Below are 19,990 nucleotides of genomic sequence, written 5' to 3'. Positions count from 1 at the left end.
AAAAACAGAAATTATGCTAACTCAACATCCGCTTGCAAACAAAATTAAGCTGGGAGACCAAGAAATAAAAATTGTAGAAAAATTTAAATATTTATGTGAAATAATCACGTATAATCTGAACGAGAAACCAGCATGGCAAAATAGAATAGATAAACTGGTTACAGCACAGCATATTACCAAGAATACATATAATAAAAAGTGTCTCTCAACAGCAACCAAACTGAAACACTACAAAACAATCACCCAGTCAAAAATTACATATGCATGTGAAACATTATTCAAAACAACAAACACATAGAGTACTCAAGTTAGAAAGGAGAATAGTGAGAATCTGTTTAAATAAAAATTATCAAGTAAGCAGGGTCTGGAGACTAGCTTCCAATAAAACAGTTTATAAAGAAATAAAACCTGTGACTAGCACAATGAAAAAGAAACAAATATTATTCTTAGGGCATCTAATATGGTCACCATGAAATAGAATCAGTAGAAAAATAATAGAAAAATTATGGAAAAGTAACAGTAAGAATAATATTAGATGGATCACAGGACTTAAAGAAGACATGAGAGAGTTACATATTACAATAGAAGATTTAAAATACAAAACAAATACACTCAAGATATTGAAAGATAAACACACTAGACTACAGACGAAAATCAACAAGCAGAGAATAGGAAGAGTGATTCCAGAAGCAGAAAGAAAATTACGTTCAGAAAGGATGAAACAGTATTGGGCTGACAAAAAGAAGACAAAAGCATAAACCTGACTAAAGTAGTTGTATGTTGGCTAAAAAGTTAAAATAAATAAATTATAATTATGTAAAAGGATTCATGAGATCATCAAGCTTGAAAACAACAATGCAATCTATGCTGCACGGCTCTTAGTTGAAAAGATCCATTTAGCTTTCCTGGACACCGAGAAGGCGTTTGATTGGGTACTGTCCGACTCGTTGGCTGAACGGTCAGCGTACTGGCCTTCGGTTCAGAGGGTCCCGGGTTCGATTCCTGGCCAAGTCGGGGATTTTAACCTTAATTGGTTAATTCCAATGGCACGGGGGCTGGGTGTATGTGTTGTCTTCATCATCATTTCATCCTCATCACGATGTGCAGGTTGCCTATAGGAGTCAAATAGAAAGACCTGCACCTGGCGAGCCGAACTCTTCCTGGGATATCCCGGCACTAAAAGCCATATGACATTTCATTTCATTTCAACGGGTACTGCATGACCTCATATAGCTAGCACTGAGAGAGCATGGCATACCAGAATACCTTGTCAACTGTATGTAGCTGCTTTATGTAGACCCACAAAGCTATGTTTAGGCCACCATAGGAGCATCCAGTGACTTACCCACCACCACCAAGGTTCAGTGCTGTCACCATTCTTGTTCAATCTAGTGATGGTCACTGCAACAGCAGACCTACACTCTCCTGTGCTATGGATGTTTCTCTAAGCAGATGTCATGTTGGCCACTGAGACCCAGATTGATCTGCAATGGCAAACGCAAGAATGGAGCTATCAGCTGGTGCAATATAACCTGCGCCTCAATGAAAAGAAGACTGATATCAGGTCCACAAGCAATTGGAACCATTCACATAGATGGTGAGGACCTGCTGCGAGTGAAAAGATTCAAGCATCTTGGCTCCACAATCGCTGATGATGGCTGACTTATCAGAGGTCAATGCAAGGATATCCGCAGCCTGGATGAAATAGCAAACAACGACCGGCATCACTTGCGACCAGAGGACGAAGATAATCTCAGATCAATAATCTATCATACTGTCATCCAACCTGTTGCACTGTATGGTTTGAATGCTGAGGTGGCATCACTAAACAGGATCGTTACACCGATTCAAGACAGAATGTACGAGAGCTACGATAGTTTGGACATGTACTTAGGACAGGGGCCGACACTATGTTAGAATTTGTTGGTGGAAGACCAAAAGGACAACCAAAACAGCGATTGGCCGATACTCTTCACAAAGATCTGAAGAACATCAGCCTCCACCCTGACACAGCCCAGGAAAGAGTTAAATGGAGACAATGAATCCATGAAGCAGACCCCGCCACCAAGAGGGACAAATGCTGAAGAGAAAGAAAGAATATCTCCATTATCAATTGCTAATTAGTATATCTCTTTTGTCTCTGTTTTCTTTCCTCTTGCCTTTAGCTCTATCTTGCTTTCTTCCATACAGCTTCTAATTTTCTAATCTTTTAACTTCTCATTTACTGCACAGGTTGTTCCTGGACTCCTCTCAAATCCTTTCTTCAAACCATGATTTCATCAACAAACAGTTTTGTGTACACTCTTGTACTTTCATGAGGTTTTGAGAGAGAGAGAGAGAGAGAGAGACACACTGTTCAGCAAGATAGAGAGGGAGAGAGAAGTGAAATGTGGTTATAATATGTTTGTCCTAATGTTTGGTAGAAAATCAATGCATGATAAGGATTTTTGTACAACTGATCATCTATTAACATTATGTGTAATGATATCATCATCATCATTTCCCTTATCCAATTTGATATTGGATTGGGTTGTGGATCATTGATATCCATCTCTGCCTGTCTTTCTGTCACTTTTTGTTAAGGATGTATTGAAACCGTGACAAACTTTCAAGTATGCAATCAAGTTTGTCAATTACAACTGTATGTTGTTTAATGAGAATAAAGTTATTCTAATCTATTCTATTCCAAAAAATGGATTCCTACTTACCTACTCTCTTCTGGAGTGCTCAAATGCCTACATCTTGATCTATGATGACCTCTGTGGTGCTTGACATGTTCTGATTCTCCAACATCAGCCTCCACTGAAACAGATTCAAGATTAGAAATAAGACAAAAAAGGTATCATATTATATTAGCAATTAAAACTGTTTTAGTGAGTTATACTTTTGGAATCCAACAGCTTATCTTCTTCTCCTTCTTCTTCTTCTCCTCCCTCAGTGTTTGCTTCCAGGCTCTCATCAATTCCTGATGTGTTCCAGAGTTTTGAAGGTTATATCCGTATTGCACCACTTCCTTTCAACATGTTTTGGAAAAATACTCATTTTTAAAACATAATAAATAACAGATTACCTGCAATAAAGTCCAAACCCAAAGTAAAGCATATTACAAATCTCTAAAAAGACCTAATTTTAGTTAAAAAGCTACCAAAAGGGTTATATGACAGACAAAAGCTTGTTATGTTGACACTCCATTACTTCCTATGAAAGAAAGATGGAATGGTAGAAATTGTTACTCAAACCAAACACTTCCAAGGCTCATATATTTTTTAATAAAAATATATACGGAAACCTGCTGGCCTTTGGTCCAGGGAGTCCTGGGTTTGTTTCCTGGCCTGGTCAGAGATTTTAACTTCTATTGATTAATTCCTCTGGCTCAACGGCTGGGTGTTTGTGGCATTTTCATTATTAGATACTGTATTATCTTAAGTAGCATAGATTGCCTATAAGGCGTCAACTTAAAAGACCTGCACCAGGCTAATTTGGAGGCCACACAAAAAAAAAAAAAAAAGTATATGTACGTATTTCTCTGAAACATATCTGCTATATGAAGTGCTTGAGCTGGGATGATAATGATAAAGGAACCAGGATGATCCTTTTTTTCCTAAGCTAATCCAGCTGCTCTGCCATTATGACATATGCAGTTTGACTGCTTACAATACACCCAAGGTGGGACTTAAACCAACAGTGTCCCATACGCAAAACATCAAAGCAACATGCCTTAGTAAACATCGCCATGGGGACTGGCTACTAACCCTATAAACAAACAAGCAAACCCCATGGCACTACAGCCCTCACAAGCCTTGGCCTATCAAGTGACCATTGCACAGCCTGAAGGCCTGCAGATTATGAGGTGATGTACAGTAGGTGCGACGAATACTCTCCGCTGTTAATCTTGGTTTTCAGGACCGGGGTCGCCATCTCACCGTCTCAATTCTAATCACATATGCTGAGTAGACCTGGAGCCACCCTTCAGATCCAGGTAAAAATCCCCGACCTGGCCGGGAATCGAACCCAAGACCTCCAGGTATGAGGCAGGCACACTACCCCTAGACCGCAGGCATGGTATTGATCCTACACTATACTAAAATATCAATATAGGAAAGGAAGAAACATGTTTCAAGTCAAGTCATATATTGGGGGTCTCACCTAAGAGCCGTCAGGTGCCGTTCCTCTGGTGTTTCAGAAGATATTTTCAATTTTGTTTTTATAATGTGTAAGTAGAGTCAGCCTAAACAAAGACTACTCATGCAAAGTTCAGTGTGATCAAAAACGTTATTTAGGTTAAAGTGTAATTTTATGTGCCCAATTGATAGAGCAGCCTCAGATTAGTCTCTTAGGATATTCTGCCCCTGTGGGTAGGGGCAGTAGAACAACGCTGAGTCCTAGCATTGCTTCCACTTACTTGTGCCAGGCTCCTCACTTTCATCTATCCTATTCGACCACCCTTAATCAACCCTCGTACTTTCCCAACCCGGATGCTATTAGAGCATTTGATGCCCAGGGAGTCTTTCATTTCACGCCCTTTATGACCCTGATGACCCTGGTCTTTGTTTGTCTGATACCTTCATTTTTTGAATTGTCAGATCCCTTCCATCATTTTAAGAGGAGGTACAACTAGGTAACCATCCTCTATACAACACTAATCAGAGAGAATGATGGAAGGGATCTGACACTTCAAAAAATGAAGGTATCAAACAAACAAAGACCAGGGTCATGAAGGGTGTAAAATGAAAGACTGAAGGTATCAGCCAAACAAAGACCAGGGTCATGAAGGGCGTGAAATGAAAGACTCCCTAGGCATCAAATGCTCTAATACCGTCGGGGTTGGGAAAGAACAAGGGTTGATCAAGAGTGGTCGAATAGGATAGATGAAAGTGAGGAGCCTGGCATAAGTGGAAGCATGCTAGGACTCAGCTAAAGGTCCTGCGGTTGTCAACCCACACTCCAAATTTCAGAGACCCTGGGGCCCCTTTTAGTCGCTTCTTACGACAGCCACGAGATATTCCATTCAAGGATATTTATTGACGGCGACAGTACAGCTTTCCTGGTCGTGCTGTTTTAGAGTGCACTGTGCTGTCTCCACGCTACTGTCATACAGCAGCCTCACTCAGCCACTAATGGAAATACTAACTATTCTTCTCGTGCTGTCTGAAACTTCTGTAGAAGGGATTTCTGCTTTGTTGCAGGAACCTGAAATTGTGGGACTGTGGTTGCATCATCATCCAACATTTCACTGCAAAATCCTTTCATCTCTTTTTCCTGCATTTATGTCACATATCATAAATACCACAAACATAATGAAAATGATGAAGATACTTGTTGTTTGAAGGGGCGTAATATCTAGGTCAGTGTTCACCCCAGACATTTTTGTCAGGCGAGTAGCAGGAATGAGTAGCTGGGCAGGAAATACTATGTAAAAAATAAATATGATGAAATTTCACTTTAATCCCCACAGGGCAATAACAATAATACCCAGACAGGTAAACATTAACTGCAAAATTGAATTATTTTCATGTTATTATCACGAACAAGACATGACATAGTCCTTGGAACTTCTAGTGCTCTACTGTTTGTTCATAATAATGCAACACCAGGGCTTACCACTCAGTTTCTGTGGATTGCCATGCAGGTTTGCAATGTTATGCGGAACTGAATTCTCGCATGTGATTCCACGCTAATCCAGACACCGCCTGCGCACGATACTAAGTGATAGTCAAGCTAAACACTAACTCTGATGTATTTGATGAAATTATGCTCACAAAAATAAAGATTTATCTCTTCTTTTTTTTTTCTTTTTGCTAGTTGCTTTACGTTGCACCAACACAGATAGGTCTTATGGCGACGATGGGACAGGAAAGGCTTAGGAATGGGAAGGAAGCGGCCGTGGCCTTAATTAAGGTACAGCCCCAGCATTTGCCTGGTGTGAAAATGGGAAACCACGGAAAACCATCTTCAGGGCTGCCGACAGTGGGGTTCGAACCCACTATCTCCCGGATGCGAGCTCACAGCTACGCGCTCCTAACCGTATGGGCAACTCACCTGGTCACAAAGATAGATAAAACAGAGTTAACAAAATTAAACATTAAAAACAAAAAGAAATTCAAAGTTTAAATACGAACAAACAAGCCACTATCCCTCAAAAAATGGATAACAAGGTCTGCAGACTGCTCATCATCTTGTAGAATGAGGGAGATGGTACTCAGGAGTTTTAGAATACGGTGCAGACCGGCTAGGTTCATGCACTCTGTAAGGATGTGTACCACGGTAAGATGACTGCCGCAAGAACATATCAGGGGAACTTCTTCCTTTAGTAAGTAGGAGTGTGTTGCTATACCGTGGCTGATCCGAAGACGGCATAATACAACTGCTGTTTCTTGAGAAACCCAAAGGGAAGTCTTTCATACTTTCACAGTTCCTTTAATCATTCACAGCTATTTGAAAGAAGGGTGGCTTGCCACTCTATCTCCCAATGGGACATAATCAAATGTCTCAGCTGAGAACGACAACAAATATGTTCACTTGCATAATTATGATAGTAATATTAATACTGCCTTAAGCATTCACCAGGGGCTGCCTAGCCGAGGCAGTAAAGGCGTGCTCGGTTCGCCCAGAAGACCGTGGGTTCGAATCCCCGTCAGGAAGTTGTAAAATTTAAGAAACGAGATTTCCACTTCCGGAGGTGCATATGGCCCTGAGGTTCACTCAGCCTACACCAGAAATGAGTACCAGGTTAATTCCTGGAGGCAAAGGCGGCCGGGCGTAGAGCTAACCACTCTATCCCACCAGGTGCCGAGGCTAACAATGGTGGAAGCCTTTACCTTCCACTCCTCCAAGGGCCTTCATGGCCTGTACGGAGGTGACTTAGCTTTGCTTTGCTTAAGCATCCACCAATACAAACACAATTCATCTGGAAAATGGCTTTTAGTAGAGTTGGGAATTACTAATAATGTACACATTTTTATTATTTTTTTACTTTTTACAAAATGTAGTTTTTACTCATTTTTTCTTGAAATGTAATTGTAATAGTTACATACAAGTAATCGATATACATTACATGGAAGCAAAAGCGGAAGATGTTAAGTGATGAATAATGGCGAGTGGCCTCCGAAGAGGCCTCATGCAGGTCTTCCGACCTGCACATCTGTGAGGATGGGGCCCTGCTTATGATGAATTCTAATGAAGAAGATGGCACATGTACCCTGCCTCCGAGCCATTGGAATTAACCAATGAGGTTAAAATCACAAACTTGACTGAGAATCGAATGTGGGACCCCCTGGACCAAAGGCCAGTACGCTAACCATTTTTCAGTTCTACTACAGTAGAATCAGCAGCTTCACCAGTGCTGGGTAAGATACCTTCTTACTCTCCAGTACTTCCAAAGACATATGATATCCATTGCTGCAGGGAATGTTCTTAAAACTGAACACAGTTATTCCTTCAAGTATGGGGTGGACATAGATTCCTTTAAGTGTTCCTGTCAAACGACTTTTCAGTAAATAAATATTGAATTTTCATGAACCCATTGTCATCGAAACAGACTTTCAACCTATTAGGTCATGTTACATACATTTAGTACGTGTAGAAGAGATGTTAAGTACAGAACAAAAATGGCCATCCGGACACAGTGGAATCCGAACCCACAACCTCCCGATTTTGTGTCGGTTGCTCTACCAATTGAGCAATGGTGGCCTAGGTCATCCTTGTTCTGTTGGAAAGGATCTAAGCTACAGGTGTGGCACTGCTGCCATTACACCGTAGAGTGCATTCAAGTCACCCATTGTGGGCCAAGTCAATGAATATGGAATTTTCATGACTGCATTGTCATCAAAACAGACTATTGGGTCGTGTTACTTACATTTAGTACATGTGGAAGAGATGTTAAGTATAGAACAAAAATAGCCAACTGGACACCAGTGGGATCCAAACCCACAACCCCCCGATTTTGCATCGGTTGCTCTACCTTTCTAACAGAACAAGGATAATCTAGGCCACCATAGCTCAATTGGTAGAGCAACAGACGCAAAATTGGAAGGTTGTGGGTTCGGATCCCACTGGTGTCCAGTTGGCCATTTTTGTTCTGTACTTAACATCTCTTCTACACATACTAAATGTACGTAACATGACCTAATACTTTACAAAAGAAAATATTCATAAAATCCTCCTATCAATACAAGTCATCTGTTAGATGAAGCAAAGTCTATACATGTTTCAGCCTAATCTCAAGGCCATCTTCAGTAGTAAAACAATGATTACATAATATACAAACAAATTAAAAATCGTAATGATGTGAAGTGACAGTGATCATGATTAGTGAGTTAAAAACACATTGAGGTACAAAGTCCTCTCGTCTAATAGATCATGCTGACTGTTAAATAAAAACACTATGCTGAGGAGTGTAGTGAGACCGTCAATACTACGAATAAAACGTGTATAACATTTGTAACTAAATTTGTCGTCTCGAATGGAGATGACCTTGTCGGTCTCAAGTCACATTGACAACAAATTACAAATGTTATACACGTTTTATTCATAGTATTGACGGTCTCACTACACTCCTCAGCATAGTGTTTTTATTTAACAGTCAGCAAGATCTATTAGACGAGAGGACTTTGTACCTCAATGTGTTTTTAACTCACTAATCATGATCACTGTCACTTCACATCATTACGATTTTTAATTTGTTTGTATATTATATAATCATTGTTTTACTACTGAAGATGGCCTTGAGATTAGGCTGAAACATGTATAGACTCTGTTTCATCTAACAGATGACTTGTATTGATAGGAGGATTTTATAAATATTTTCTTTTGTAAAGTGATAACCGTCAATACGGAATGAGATTCATAACTTGCAACATGACCTAATAGGTTGAAAGTCGGTTTCAATGACAATGTGGTTGTGAAAATTCAATATTCATTGACTTGGCCCACAACGGGCGACTTGAACGCACTCTAGGGTGTGATGGCAGCAGTGCCACACCTGTAGCTTAGATCCTTTCCAACAGAACAAGGATGACCTAGACCACCATAGCTCAATTGGTAGAGCAACTGCCGCAAAATCGGGAGGTTGTGGGTTCGGATCCCAATAGTGTCCGGTTGGCCATTTTTGTTCTGTACTTAACATCCCTTCTACATGTACTAAATGTACATAATAATATAATAATAATTTTGTGTGGCTATTTCTAGCCGAGTGCAACCTTTGTAAGGCAGACCCTCCGATGAGGGTGGGTGGCATCTGCCATATGTAGGTAACTGCGTGTTATTGTGGTGGAGGATAGTGTTATGTGTGGTGTGTGAGTTGCAGGGATGTTGGGGACAGCACAAATACCAAGCCCCCGGGCCAGTGGAATTAACCAATGAAGGTTAAAATCCCCGACCCGGCCAGGAATCAAACCCGGGACCCTCTGAACTGAAGGCCAGTACGCTGACCGTTCAGCCAACGAGTCGGACACTAAATGTACATAACATGACCTAATAGCTTGAAAGTTTGTTTCGATAACAATGCGGCCATGAAAATTCCATATTCATTGACTTGGCCCACAATGGGTGACTTGAATGCACTCTACGGTGTAATGGCAATAGTGCCAGACCTGTAGCTTAGATCCTTTCCAACAGAACAAGCATGACCTAGGCCACCATAGCTCAATTGGTAGAGCAACCGATGCAAAATCGGGAGGTTGTGGGTTCGGATCCCACTGGTGTCCGGTTGGCATTTTTGTTCTGTACTTAACATCTCTATTACACGTACTAAATGTACGTAATATGACCTAATAGTTGAAAGTCTGTTTCGATGACTTTTCAGTAAATACAAAGATGTACATTTCCCCCCAGCTTAGTGATGAGATTTTAAGAATCAATAGTGAATTATTCAAAATGACACCACGTACTTTTCCTGTCACTGGTCTTTAGTACAAGGTGGACAAAAATTATCACGTGCAGTGAATGAACATTGCAGATTGTTATTAGCTTATTAGTTTCTGGTTATACATACATACAAACATATATATATTACCATTAAACACTGTTATGCCTTTCAGCATTCAGTCTGCAAGCCTCTGCGAATTTACTAAATATCGCCACAATCCTCTATTTGCAACTAGTGCTGTGGCCTCATTTAGTTCTATACCTCTTACCTTTAAATCATTAGAAACTGAGTCTAGCAATCATCGTCTTTGTCTCCCTCTCCTTCTCTTACCCTCCATAACAGAGTCCATTATTTTCCTAGGTAACCTATCCTCCTCCATTCGCCTTACATGACCCCACCACTGAAGCCGGTTTATGTGTACAGCTTCATCCAGCGAATTAATTCCTAAATTAGCCTTTATATCCTCATTCTGAGTATCCTCCTGCCATTGTTCCCACCTGTTTGTACCAGCAATCATTCTCACTACTTTTATGTCTGTTACTTCTAACTTATGAATAAGATATCCTGAGTCCATCCAGCTTTCGCTCCCGTAAAGCAAAGTTGGTCTGAAAACAGACTGATGTAGAGATAGTTTCATCTGGGAGCTGACTTCCTTCTTACAGAATACTGTTGATCACAACTGCGAGCTCACTGCATTAGCTTTACGACACCTTGATTCAATCTCACTTACTATATTACCATCCTGGGAGAACACACAACCTAAATACTTGAAATTATTGACCTGTTCTAGCTTTGTCAATCTGACATTCAATTCTGTTTAATTTCTTACCTACTGACATCAATTTAGTCTTCGAAAGGCTAATTTTCATACCATACTCATTGCACCTATTTTCAAGTTGCAAGATATTAGACTGCAGGCTTTCGGCTAAAGACCAAGTCATCAGCATAGGACAGACTGCTTACTACATTTCCACCTAACTGAGTCCCTCCCTGCCATTTTATACCTTACAGCAGATGATCCATGTAAACTACGAACAGCAAAGAGCCTTGTCTAACCCCTGTAAGTACTTCATGGTTCATTATTTCTGACAGTTTGTACCTTGTGATGATTTTCTAAGGCTGCAAATTCACTCCAAGATATCAGAAGGGCAAATTCAGAAACCACTCATGTGACATGAATGATATTTTTATACCTACTACTCACAGCATGTAGGTACAAAGTAGACTACATTCATCATATTTGGTAAAATAGCTTTTTGTACGAAAATTTCAATAAAAAGCTACATTCATGATTGTAGTTCATGATTAAGACAATTGCACATTAAAACAGTGTGCCAAATTTAATTGGTCTATCATTACTGGTTACTGAGATATTGGACTTACATTTATCTTTTTACTTTGGATCGCTCTCCTCTAAAAGTGTATTTTTTAAAATATTACTTTTACTACCTCTGTAACCATTAATGACAGACAAATAAAATTGGGTACACTGTTATAATATGGAATTATCTTAAAAATGGATTATAATCATGAAATTATTTATTAAAATACGGGGAATCAAATTTTTAACAAATTTATGGAAATTGAATAACAATATTTGAACTTTTCTGACAAAAAAAGTATTTTACCAAATATCATGATTATAATCTACTTTGTAGCTGCATGATGTGGGTAGCAGCTGTAAAAGTATCAATGTTACATGAGTAGTTTCTGAGTTTGCCCTTCTGACATCTTGAAGGGAATATTCAGTCATGAAAATCATCACAAAAAATAAACTGTCATAAAAATTAAGCATGAAGTATAACCAAAAATTAATCAGCTAATAACAGTCTATAATGCTCATTCATTGCACATGAACATTTTTGTCCACCTAGAATAAGTATTTCTGTCCAAATTATGATAGCAAAAATAGTGCTTTACCACTACTTTACTGTGCCATTAAGATTATGAATTTTTTATATTATATGGTATGATTAGCTGCAGTGAAAATGAAAATAATGAAATTAACATTTTCATTCAACAGAGGTGCTTTTTGTTTTAAGGTAAGTGGTGTTGATCAACGCATAAGAAAGGAGTGCAAATTAAAGTATCCCTAGACCTTGGAAACTTAAACCTTTTGGAGTCAGAAAATAATAATGAGTTGACTAAGTAAGGATGAGTAAGAATGGTGAAGGCAAGTAGTCTGGGAAAAGTAGGTGAAAGCCTTTTAAGGGAATAACAATAAGATTATAAACCCTCTTAGAATTACCAGATGAGGGAAGAAGAAGAGATTCTACCGAGCGAGTTAGGGGCGCGCAGCTGTAAGCTTGCATTTGGGAGACAGTGAGTTCGAAGCACACTGTCGGCATCCCTGAAGATGGTTTTCAATGGTTTCCCATTTTTATTCCAAGCAAATACTAGGGCTGTACCTTATTTAAGGCCATGACCGCTTCCTTTCCACTCCCAGCACTTTCCTATCCCAATGTCGCCATTAGACCTATCTGTGTCAGTGCGACATAAAGCAAATTGCAATAAAAAAAAAGAAGAAGGAGATCCAAACCTTCAAAATGAAAGGGCTTATTTTTTAAGAGTAATTGCACTATAATCATCCCATTTTAACAATAATCATAGAAGGAAACGATTCTTACTCTCTGAGGAATGAAACTATCAAGAAAGGGTAGGGTCCAAGAAGGGTGTGAAAATTAAAGACTTCTTAGACTTTAATACGTACCGGTACCTAATCTTATCAGAGTTGACAAAGTGAGATCAGAGAGGGAAGAAGGAAGATGGGAAGCAATGGCAGACTCAGGTAGGGATCCCATGGTAACAACTCCATCATCCCAAGCTGACAGTCATCAGGGAAGTGGCCCTCTTAGTTGCCTCTCACTACACACAGAGGATAATGTGGATATATTCTATCCTCCATCCCTGTTAGTGTCCTGAAGGTACTGGTACAAAAATGAGACACCCTACTTTATACAAAACGAATACTGTTGGTGACTAAAGAGAGTTGACCAATTTAGATAGGAAAGAACCAAGTGGGAGTCTGTCATAAAATAATGATGTTATTGGTTTCTATGTTCCACTAACTACTACTCATACAGTTTTTGGACACACTGAGGTACTGAAATTTTGCCTCACTGGATTTCTGGAACATTCGAGCACCTTCAAATACCATCATACTTCAAAGGCCACCCGAGCCATTCAGTGCAGTTTTATCAAAAAGAAAAAAAAAAAAAAAAGGCATGGCCAGACTCAGTTGACACCCCATGGTTGTCATACTTGTATCATGGGATGTGATTTATAAATAAATAAATAAATAAATAAATAAATAAATAAATTAAATAAATAAATAAATAAATAATAATAATAATAATAATAATAATAATAATAATAATAATAATAATAATAATCAGCAAGTGGGAAGTAGAGTCAGAGAGAAACCACAAGAAGAAGACAGGAGCCAAGTGGACAGAAGGACGAAGAACCACGATGAGAGAAAATTTGAAGGCTGCCTGGCAAAGAATGAAATGCACAACGTCTAAGCGAGCTTAGTGTGATCAGTTTTCTGGCCTTTTTTGCATAATAATAATAATAATAATAATAATAATAATAATAATAATAATAATAATGATATAAACACACTAAACTGACTAATACACCCCCAACCAAACTAATGGCAACCCAAACATAATTATACTTTAATCCCAAAGAAACCATTATTGAATAAAACACGTAACAATCCATATCCCCCCAACTTTAATAATACGCCTGCCAAAATTATGGATCCGGATACTGGAGCTTCCACATGTGCTTTTGGTAATCATAAATGAACAAGAAATATCGGAATTTTTACTAAAAAGGCCAAGATTAAAACCAAGTAAAACATAACATTAAACAAACTTACATTTCTCAACAAGCTTAAATCCAAATTACCATAAATTCTATATACATTAAACAACCCAACTAATAGAGGTAAAGAAGCTAATAAAGTATAAAACAACAAGTACACCCCGGCTTGTAGCCGCTCAGGTTGATACCCTCAACCTAAAATTAGAAACAAAGTAGGAACCAGTCTACTTTCAAAAAACAAATAAAAAGAAATACTTATTCTTCTAAAGGTACAGTATAATATCAATAATAAAAACAAAACATAAATTTGAAATAATTGATTATAAAATTTAACTCGATAAACTGTCTCTCTCGCCATAATCATTAATGCACAAATTCAAAATCTTAATAAAATAAGTCCATAAGATAAAATATCTCCCCCAAAACAGTAGCTTAAATTACCAAAATCGCCTGATAAGATGCAACCCATAAAAAATATAAAAGTTATAAAATATATCAATAATCAACTAAAAAACATAGGGGGATTAAAAATACGATCATAAATAAAACTTTAACATTGTAAAACTCTAAATGTTTGAAAAAATCATTACCATGAGTTCGAATTATAGAAACCAACACAGATAATCCTAAAGCCCCTTCACAAACAGAAAATGTTAAAAAAAACTATACTAAAATACAATTCATAATCAAAAAAATTTAAATATAAATAAAGCAACCCAAACAAACTCAACATAATAAATTCCAAGCTCAACAATATAGACAATAAATGCTTACGTTTAGAACAAAAAGTTCACACTCCTATTAAAAATACTATAATCAAGACAACTCAACTTATATTTATTACCATTGTTTTAGTAGTTTAATAAAAACACTGGTCTTGTAAACCAATATTAAGATTTTTTCTTCTAAAACTCAGAGGAAAGAAAAATTCTTTTCACTAATCCCCAAAATTAATATTTTATACTTAAACTACCCTCTGAATCTTAAATTTAAGAATTCTTGTCTTCAACCTTCTTAATAGTATAATTTTTATACAGGCTAATCACCCTCTTGCTATAACCCTTATTATCATTGTACAAACATGTGTTATCTCCATAACTGTCGGATTAATATCCTCCTCCTTTTGATTTTCCTACATCCTATTCTTGATTTTTCTAGGAGGTATATTAGTTCTTTTTATCTACATCACTAGTTTAGCTTCTAATGAACTATATTATACTTCTATAAAAACCTTTGTCATTACTTTATTATTAATAACCCTTTACATCCCACTAAATACTTTTACGGTTTTAGTCACACAGGAGTTCTTTTATGTGCAAGTAAATCTATCAACATGAGGCTGATGTGTTTGACCACCTTCAAATACCAGGATAGAACCTGCCAAGTTGGGGTGTGATTTTTTGAAAGGGAATATACACTGGTCAACATATTTACCTACTGCTAAATTTACTCATGTTGTTACCGAACGAGTTGGTCATGCGATTAGGGGCATGCAGCTGTGAGCTTGCATTCGGGAGTTAATGTGATCGAGTCCCACTTCCAGCAGCTCTGAAGGTGGTTTTGCAAGCTTTACCATTTTCACACCAGGCAAATGCTGGGGCTGTACTTTAATTCATGCGATGGCCACCTCCTTCCAACTCCCAGGACTTTCCTCTTCCATCGTCGCCATAAGACCTGTCTGTGTCGGTGTGAGGTAAAGCCAATTGTAAAAAAGAAACTAAATGCCTCCACAATACTCTATTTCCACCCAGCTCCGTGATCTAGGTTTGTTCCACTCCTCTTATCATTAAATCATTAAAAACCAATCATCGTATTTGTCTCTTTCTACTTCCCTTAACGTCCCTGACGAAGTATATTTTTCTCCTACATAACCTATCTTCCTCCATTCATTTCACATGACCTCACAACTGAAGCCAGTTTTTACAAACAAGCTTCATCCTCCCTCACAACTGTAGCCAGTTTTTACAAACAAGCTTCATCCTCAAGTTTACTCCTAACTTAGCCTTTATCTCCTCATTTTGAGTACCCTCCTGGCATAGTTCCCAGCAATCATTCTCGCTACTTTCATGTTACATGGAAACAAGAAACAAAACTTACATAACAGAAATTATGATGAGTATTATAAAAAAAATATCCATATGTTTCTTCTGTGTAACTTGAACAGTTTACCAGATCATTGCGCTTTTACATGTTTAAAGGAGCATTTTGAGCATATGGCTCAGTGGGTTCACACTTTGAGAACAGTACAGCAAGGTGGATTAGGGTAAAGAACATCATTGGTATCCATTAGTAATGAAAATTTAACAGTCGTTTTATCATTTTTGACTTTGTTAAGGTGGAAGGTGCTGGACAATGAAAGAAAATGAGGTGCAAGCCAAAGGAAATGAACATCTGGGATCTTTAAGAAATTACAATGCCTAATCCATTAGAAATATGAGTACTATTCACAGCCACAGTCCTACATACGCAAAATGATGTAGAGGCTGAAGAGAGAGACCTGTGACAGAGAGGCTGTTCAGATGTAAGGTATTATAGGGTCCGGCCCCGTAGTGCAGGGGGCAACACGTCTGCCTGTCACCCAGCGGCGCTGAGTTCGATTCCCGGCCGGGTCAGGGTTTTTTTAATTGTAATGATTAATATCCCTGGCTTGGGGACTGGTTGTTTGTGATGTCCTTAATGTTTCTTTCCTCACACACAACATTCCACACCACCACCATTCCAATCACATGCAGGTTCATACAATATGGTGCCAGTAGGGCCAAAAGATCCACATGGGTTGATGCCCTGAACAAATAACATTTAAAAAAAAGGTATTATAGAACTGATTACTATAAATATCAACAGTGTTCAAATCTGATTTCTAATTCTGACTTAAATGCAGGCAGAGCTGGGTGCACTGCTAATCTTATGTATACAGAAGAATGTGTATTGAGTACCATGTTAGAATAATATTTTCCTTCACAGTACTAAGCAATACCAGTCATTCTGTAGGCCTACACAGATTACAATCAAAGGTAACTTAGTGTGATTCTCAAAACTCAGTTTTCTACAATAACCATTATTCATTTCCAAAAATTAATAAATAAAACCAAAAATATGCTTAAAATTTACATCATGTCACTCAATATGACTATGATGGACCACTGAAGCAGGATCTACTATGTTTATGTAATATGAGAGCTTATTAGTAAAATAACACTCGTAAACATGTTTCTAGTATTTGAGATGGAGAATTGTTATCACAAAACTAATTTTATATCTAAAGTTGTAGTGTTATCTGTTGAAGAGTAGGGCTTATGTCTCCAAGAATTATAAATCTTACTTGCCACACAACTCTCATATCCTGTGTTAATTTTGAGTGGCATCCTGCATCTAAGATTTTCACTTTTCAAATATATAACATAGCAAGTTGAATCTATGTACTTTTTGGAAAAAATAGTGGTAGTGAGTGTTGTTTTAAGGAGCAAAACAATGATCTGACCAGGCTCTCACAACGCTAACTGTAAGAGGAAGAATTCTTAACTTTTGAAAAATTAAAGTTATGGTCGTAGAAAGGCAGGGCCAAGTATGGCATAAAAGAGACAGATTCTCAAGTCTTGCAAACCTACACTTTTGTCAGGGTTAAAAAAGAACTAAAGTTGAACAAGAGAGTTTGGTTTGGGAAGATGATAGAGGAAGGCTTCTGGCACCAGTGTTGGTTGTGGTATTATTAATCAGAGGAGAAAATGGAAAAGTTCTAATCTTTTGAATAATTAAGGTATCAGCTAAAGAAAAGGACAATAAAGGGCATGAAAAAGTCATCTCTAGACCTCACAGAACTAATATTGCTGGGGTTGAAACTAAAATAATGAGTATTGACCGAGGGCAGTCACATAGAAAAGATAAGAGGCGAAGGGTAGGGCAAACGAAAGTAAATTCAATGTCACACTTAACTAGAAGCCCCACAGTTCATCTTCCTAAGGTGGTAGCCTGTGGGGTAAGATACCTAAAATAAACCCATGAATTTTCATTAAAGGCTATACAGTATAATACATACATCTTTGACAAGACACATCAGATGGAGAACTTACAATTTAAAAGCCTATTGTTATTTTTTCCCTGGCACATACTCAACTATGACAAGAGATTCAAACAAAAAGTAATTTGTCATTAGAACTATGTGTACTAAAGGGTGGATGCAAGCAGAATATGAACTGATGTACATATAAGTATGTTATACAATATACAGCTCTTTGGCTGAACGTTAGCATACTGGCCTTCAGTTCAGATGGCTCTGAGTTTGATTGCCAGTCAGAATATAACAGAATACAGTTAATTCCTAAAATCTAGCCATTGGCATCAGTAGAAAATGCACAGAGGAAACTGAAACGATATTGACAGACAATCTCTCAGTCTTACCACAAGTGGTGACTCAGACCAAGCCCAAGTAAAACAGAATCTTCATCTTTTCATCTTCATAACAGGCAAACCGACAACTGAAAATCTATTTTAATGAAAATCTAGTTAAATATAATCCTACTCTGAAGTATTTGGGTGTCACGCTTGACAGATCTCTAACTTATTGACAACAACAGAATAATACTACAGCCAAATTCATTCTAGGAACAACATCCTTCAAAAGCTGTGTGGTACTACATGGAGATCAACAGCTGCAACACTTCATTGCTCTGCACTGGGACTAGTCTATAGTACAACAGAATATTGTGCTCCTGTTTGGCTAAACAGTAACTATATCAGCAAACTCGACATCCAGCTCAATACTACAATGTGTATAATCACAGGTTGTCTAAAAACTACACCAACATTTTGGCTTCCAACTTTAAGTCACATTCATCCACCTGCATTGAGAAGACAGGATGCTTTCTTACGTGAATATAAGAAAATATTGGATCACCCGGACCTTCCAATTCATGACTACATTCCAAGTGCAATATCTGGCAGGTTAAAATCCAGACATCCAGCAATAAAATCTGCTGTTAAACTTTTCAATAAGGGTTTCAACATAAATTATTGTTGGGAAGAAAAATGGATCACACCACCAGACATTAAAACCGTTTTAAATACCCAAATTAAACCAGCTGGTGGAAAACTGCCAACAGGATTCGTACAAATCATGAAGTATGTAATGACTTCCTCTACAAATGAAACAAAATTTCTGATCCATCTTGTGTTTGTGGAGCGACTCCCCAGACCATCCAACACATTGTGCAGCAGTGTAGTATTACATCATACTTGGGTGATCTGAAGGACTTTCTAACGTTGACTCCAGATGCTGTTAACTGGATAGACAAATAAACTCTCACTATGTAAGTGCATACATTTTCAGTGTATACTCTGTTTTATGTCTAATAATGCCCTAGTTATTTTATTTATTTATTTTTATATTTTTGTATATTCTGATGTGTTTCCATACATACATACATACATACATACATACATATCCCACGTCGTTCCATCTTAAGCGATGGGTCGGCGAACGAGGCTTCTCCACCAGTCGACAAACTTGACCATATCGGTCCTTAATTGGTCCGTATTGACTCGGTCCAAACAATCACCCATTGTACGTTATTGTTCTCCACCAGTTGCGGTCTCTGAACTTCTCTCCTTCTTCGATGCTTTCCAAAGTATGTCCTCACTGTTGAATGGAAATCTTCACCATGTCCTTGTACCTGAGTCCTGGTCACCCTCTTGGTCTTTTGTCTTCAAGTTTTAGATCATACATTTTTTTTTTTGGTAATCTGTTACCTCCCATGCGTCGCATATGTCCATACAATCTTAGTTGCTGCGCTGTTATTCTGTCCTGCAGTCTTACAACTTGAGCCTGCTTGCGGATTTCCTCATAACGGACACTGTCCCTCCGTGTTTTACCGATCATGCTACGGACAAATCTCATTTCTGCTGCCTGGATTCTACTAACATCTTTATTTCTCATGGTCCATGTTTCGCAACCATAGGTCAGGATTGGTATGTAATAGGTTTCATACATGACTCTCTTACATTTTGTTGCTATTTTCTTGTTCCATATTATGTCTTTAACTATTTTGTAAAAGTTGCTACCTGCTTGAATTCTGTGGGAAATTTCCTTGTCTATAGAACTAGTATCAGAGATAACACTTCCAAGATATTTGGATTGATGGTTCATCTGTAGCTGTTTCCCCTCCATTTCAATGTGTTCTATTGGTTGTCTGTATCTCTTCATGACCATAACCTCACTTTTCTCTTGGCTGAAGATGAGTCCATATTCTTTAGCTAAATGCTAAATATGCTAAATAAATAAATAAAATCCTAATTTTA

At 38.0% G+C, this 19,990-nt stretch overlaps 1 protein-coding gene and 1 non-coding gene across 2 annotated transcripts in view; one reads left to right on the top strand and one right to left on the bottom strand.

The window, feature by feature from the left end:
* The window catches only part of LOC137500463 (uncharacterized), a 123,612-nt gene extending 103,984 nt beyond the window's left edge, over positions 1–19,628 (bottom strand). The window contains exons 1-2 of the mRNA XM_068227361.1: positions 19,442–19,628; positions 2,709–2,802 (exon numbers count right to left, since the gene is read on the bottom strand). Of these exons, the coding sequence (XP_068083462.1) occupies positions 2,709–2,802; positions 19,442–19,628 (281 nt within the window). The remainder of the gene's footprint in view (positions 1–2,708; positions 2,803–19,441) is intronic.
* Positions 9,632–9,712, top strand: TRNAL-CAA (transfer RNA leucine (anticodon CAA)). The gene has a single exon. It is a non-coding gene; the product is annotated as a tRNA-Leu (tRNA).
* Positions 19,629–19,990: the final 362 nt, after the last annotated feature.

The sequence above is a fragment of the Anabrus simplex genome, chromosome 4 (assembly GCF_040414725.1).
Source record: "Anabrus simplex isolate iqAnaSimp1 chromosome 4, ASM4041472v1, whole genome shotgun sequence".
In the NCBI taxonomy this organism is placed as follows: domain Eukaryota; kingdom Metazoa; phylum Arthropoda; class Insecta; order Orthoptera; family Tettigoniidae; genus Anabrus; species Anabrus simplex.
This window is presented reverse-complemented; position numbering and strand designations above follow the sequence as displayed.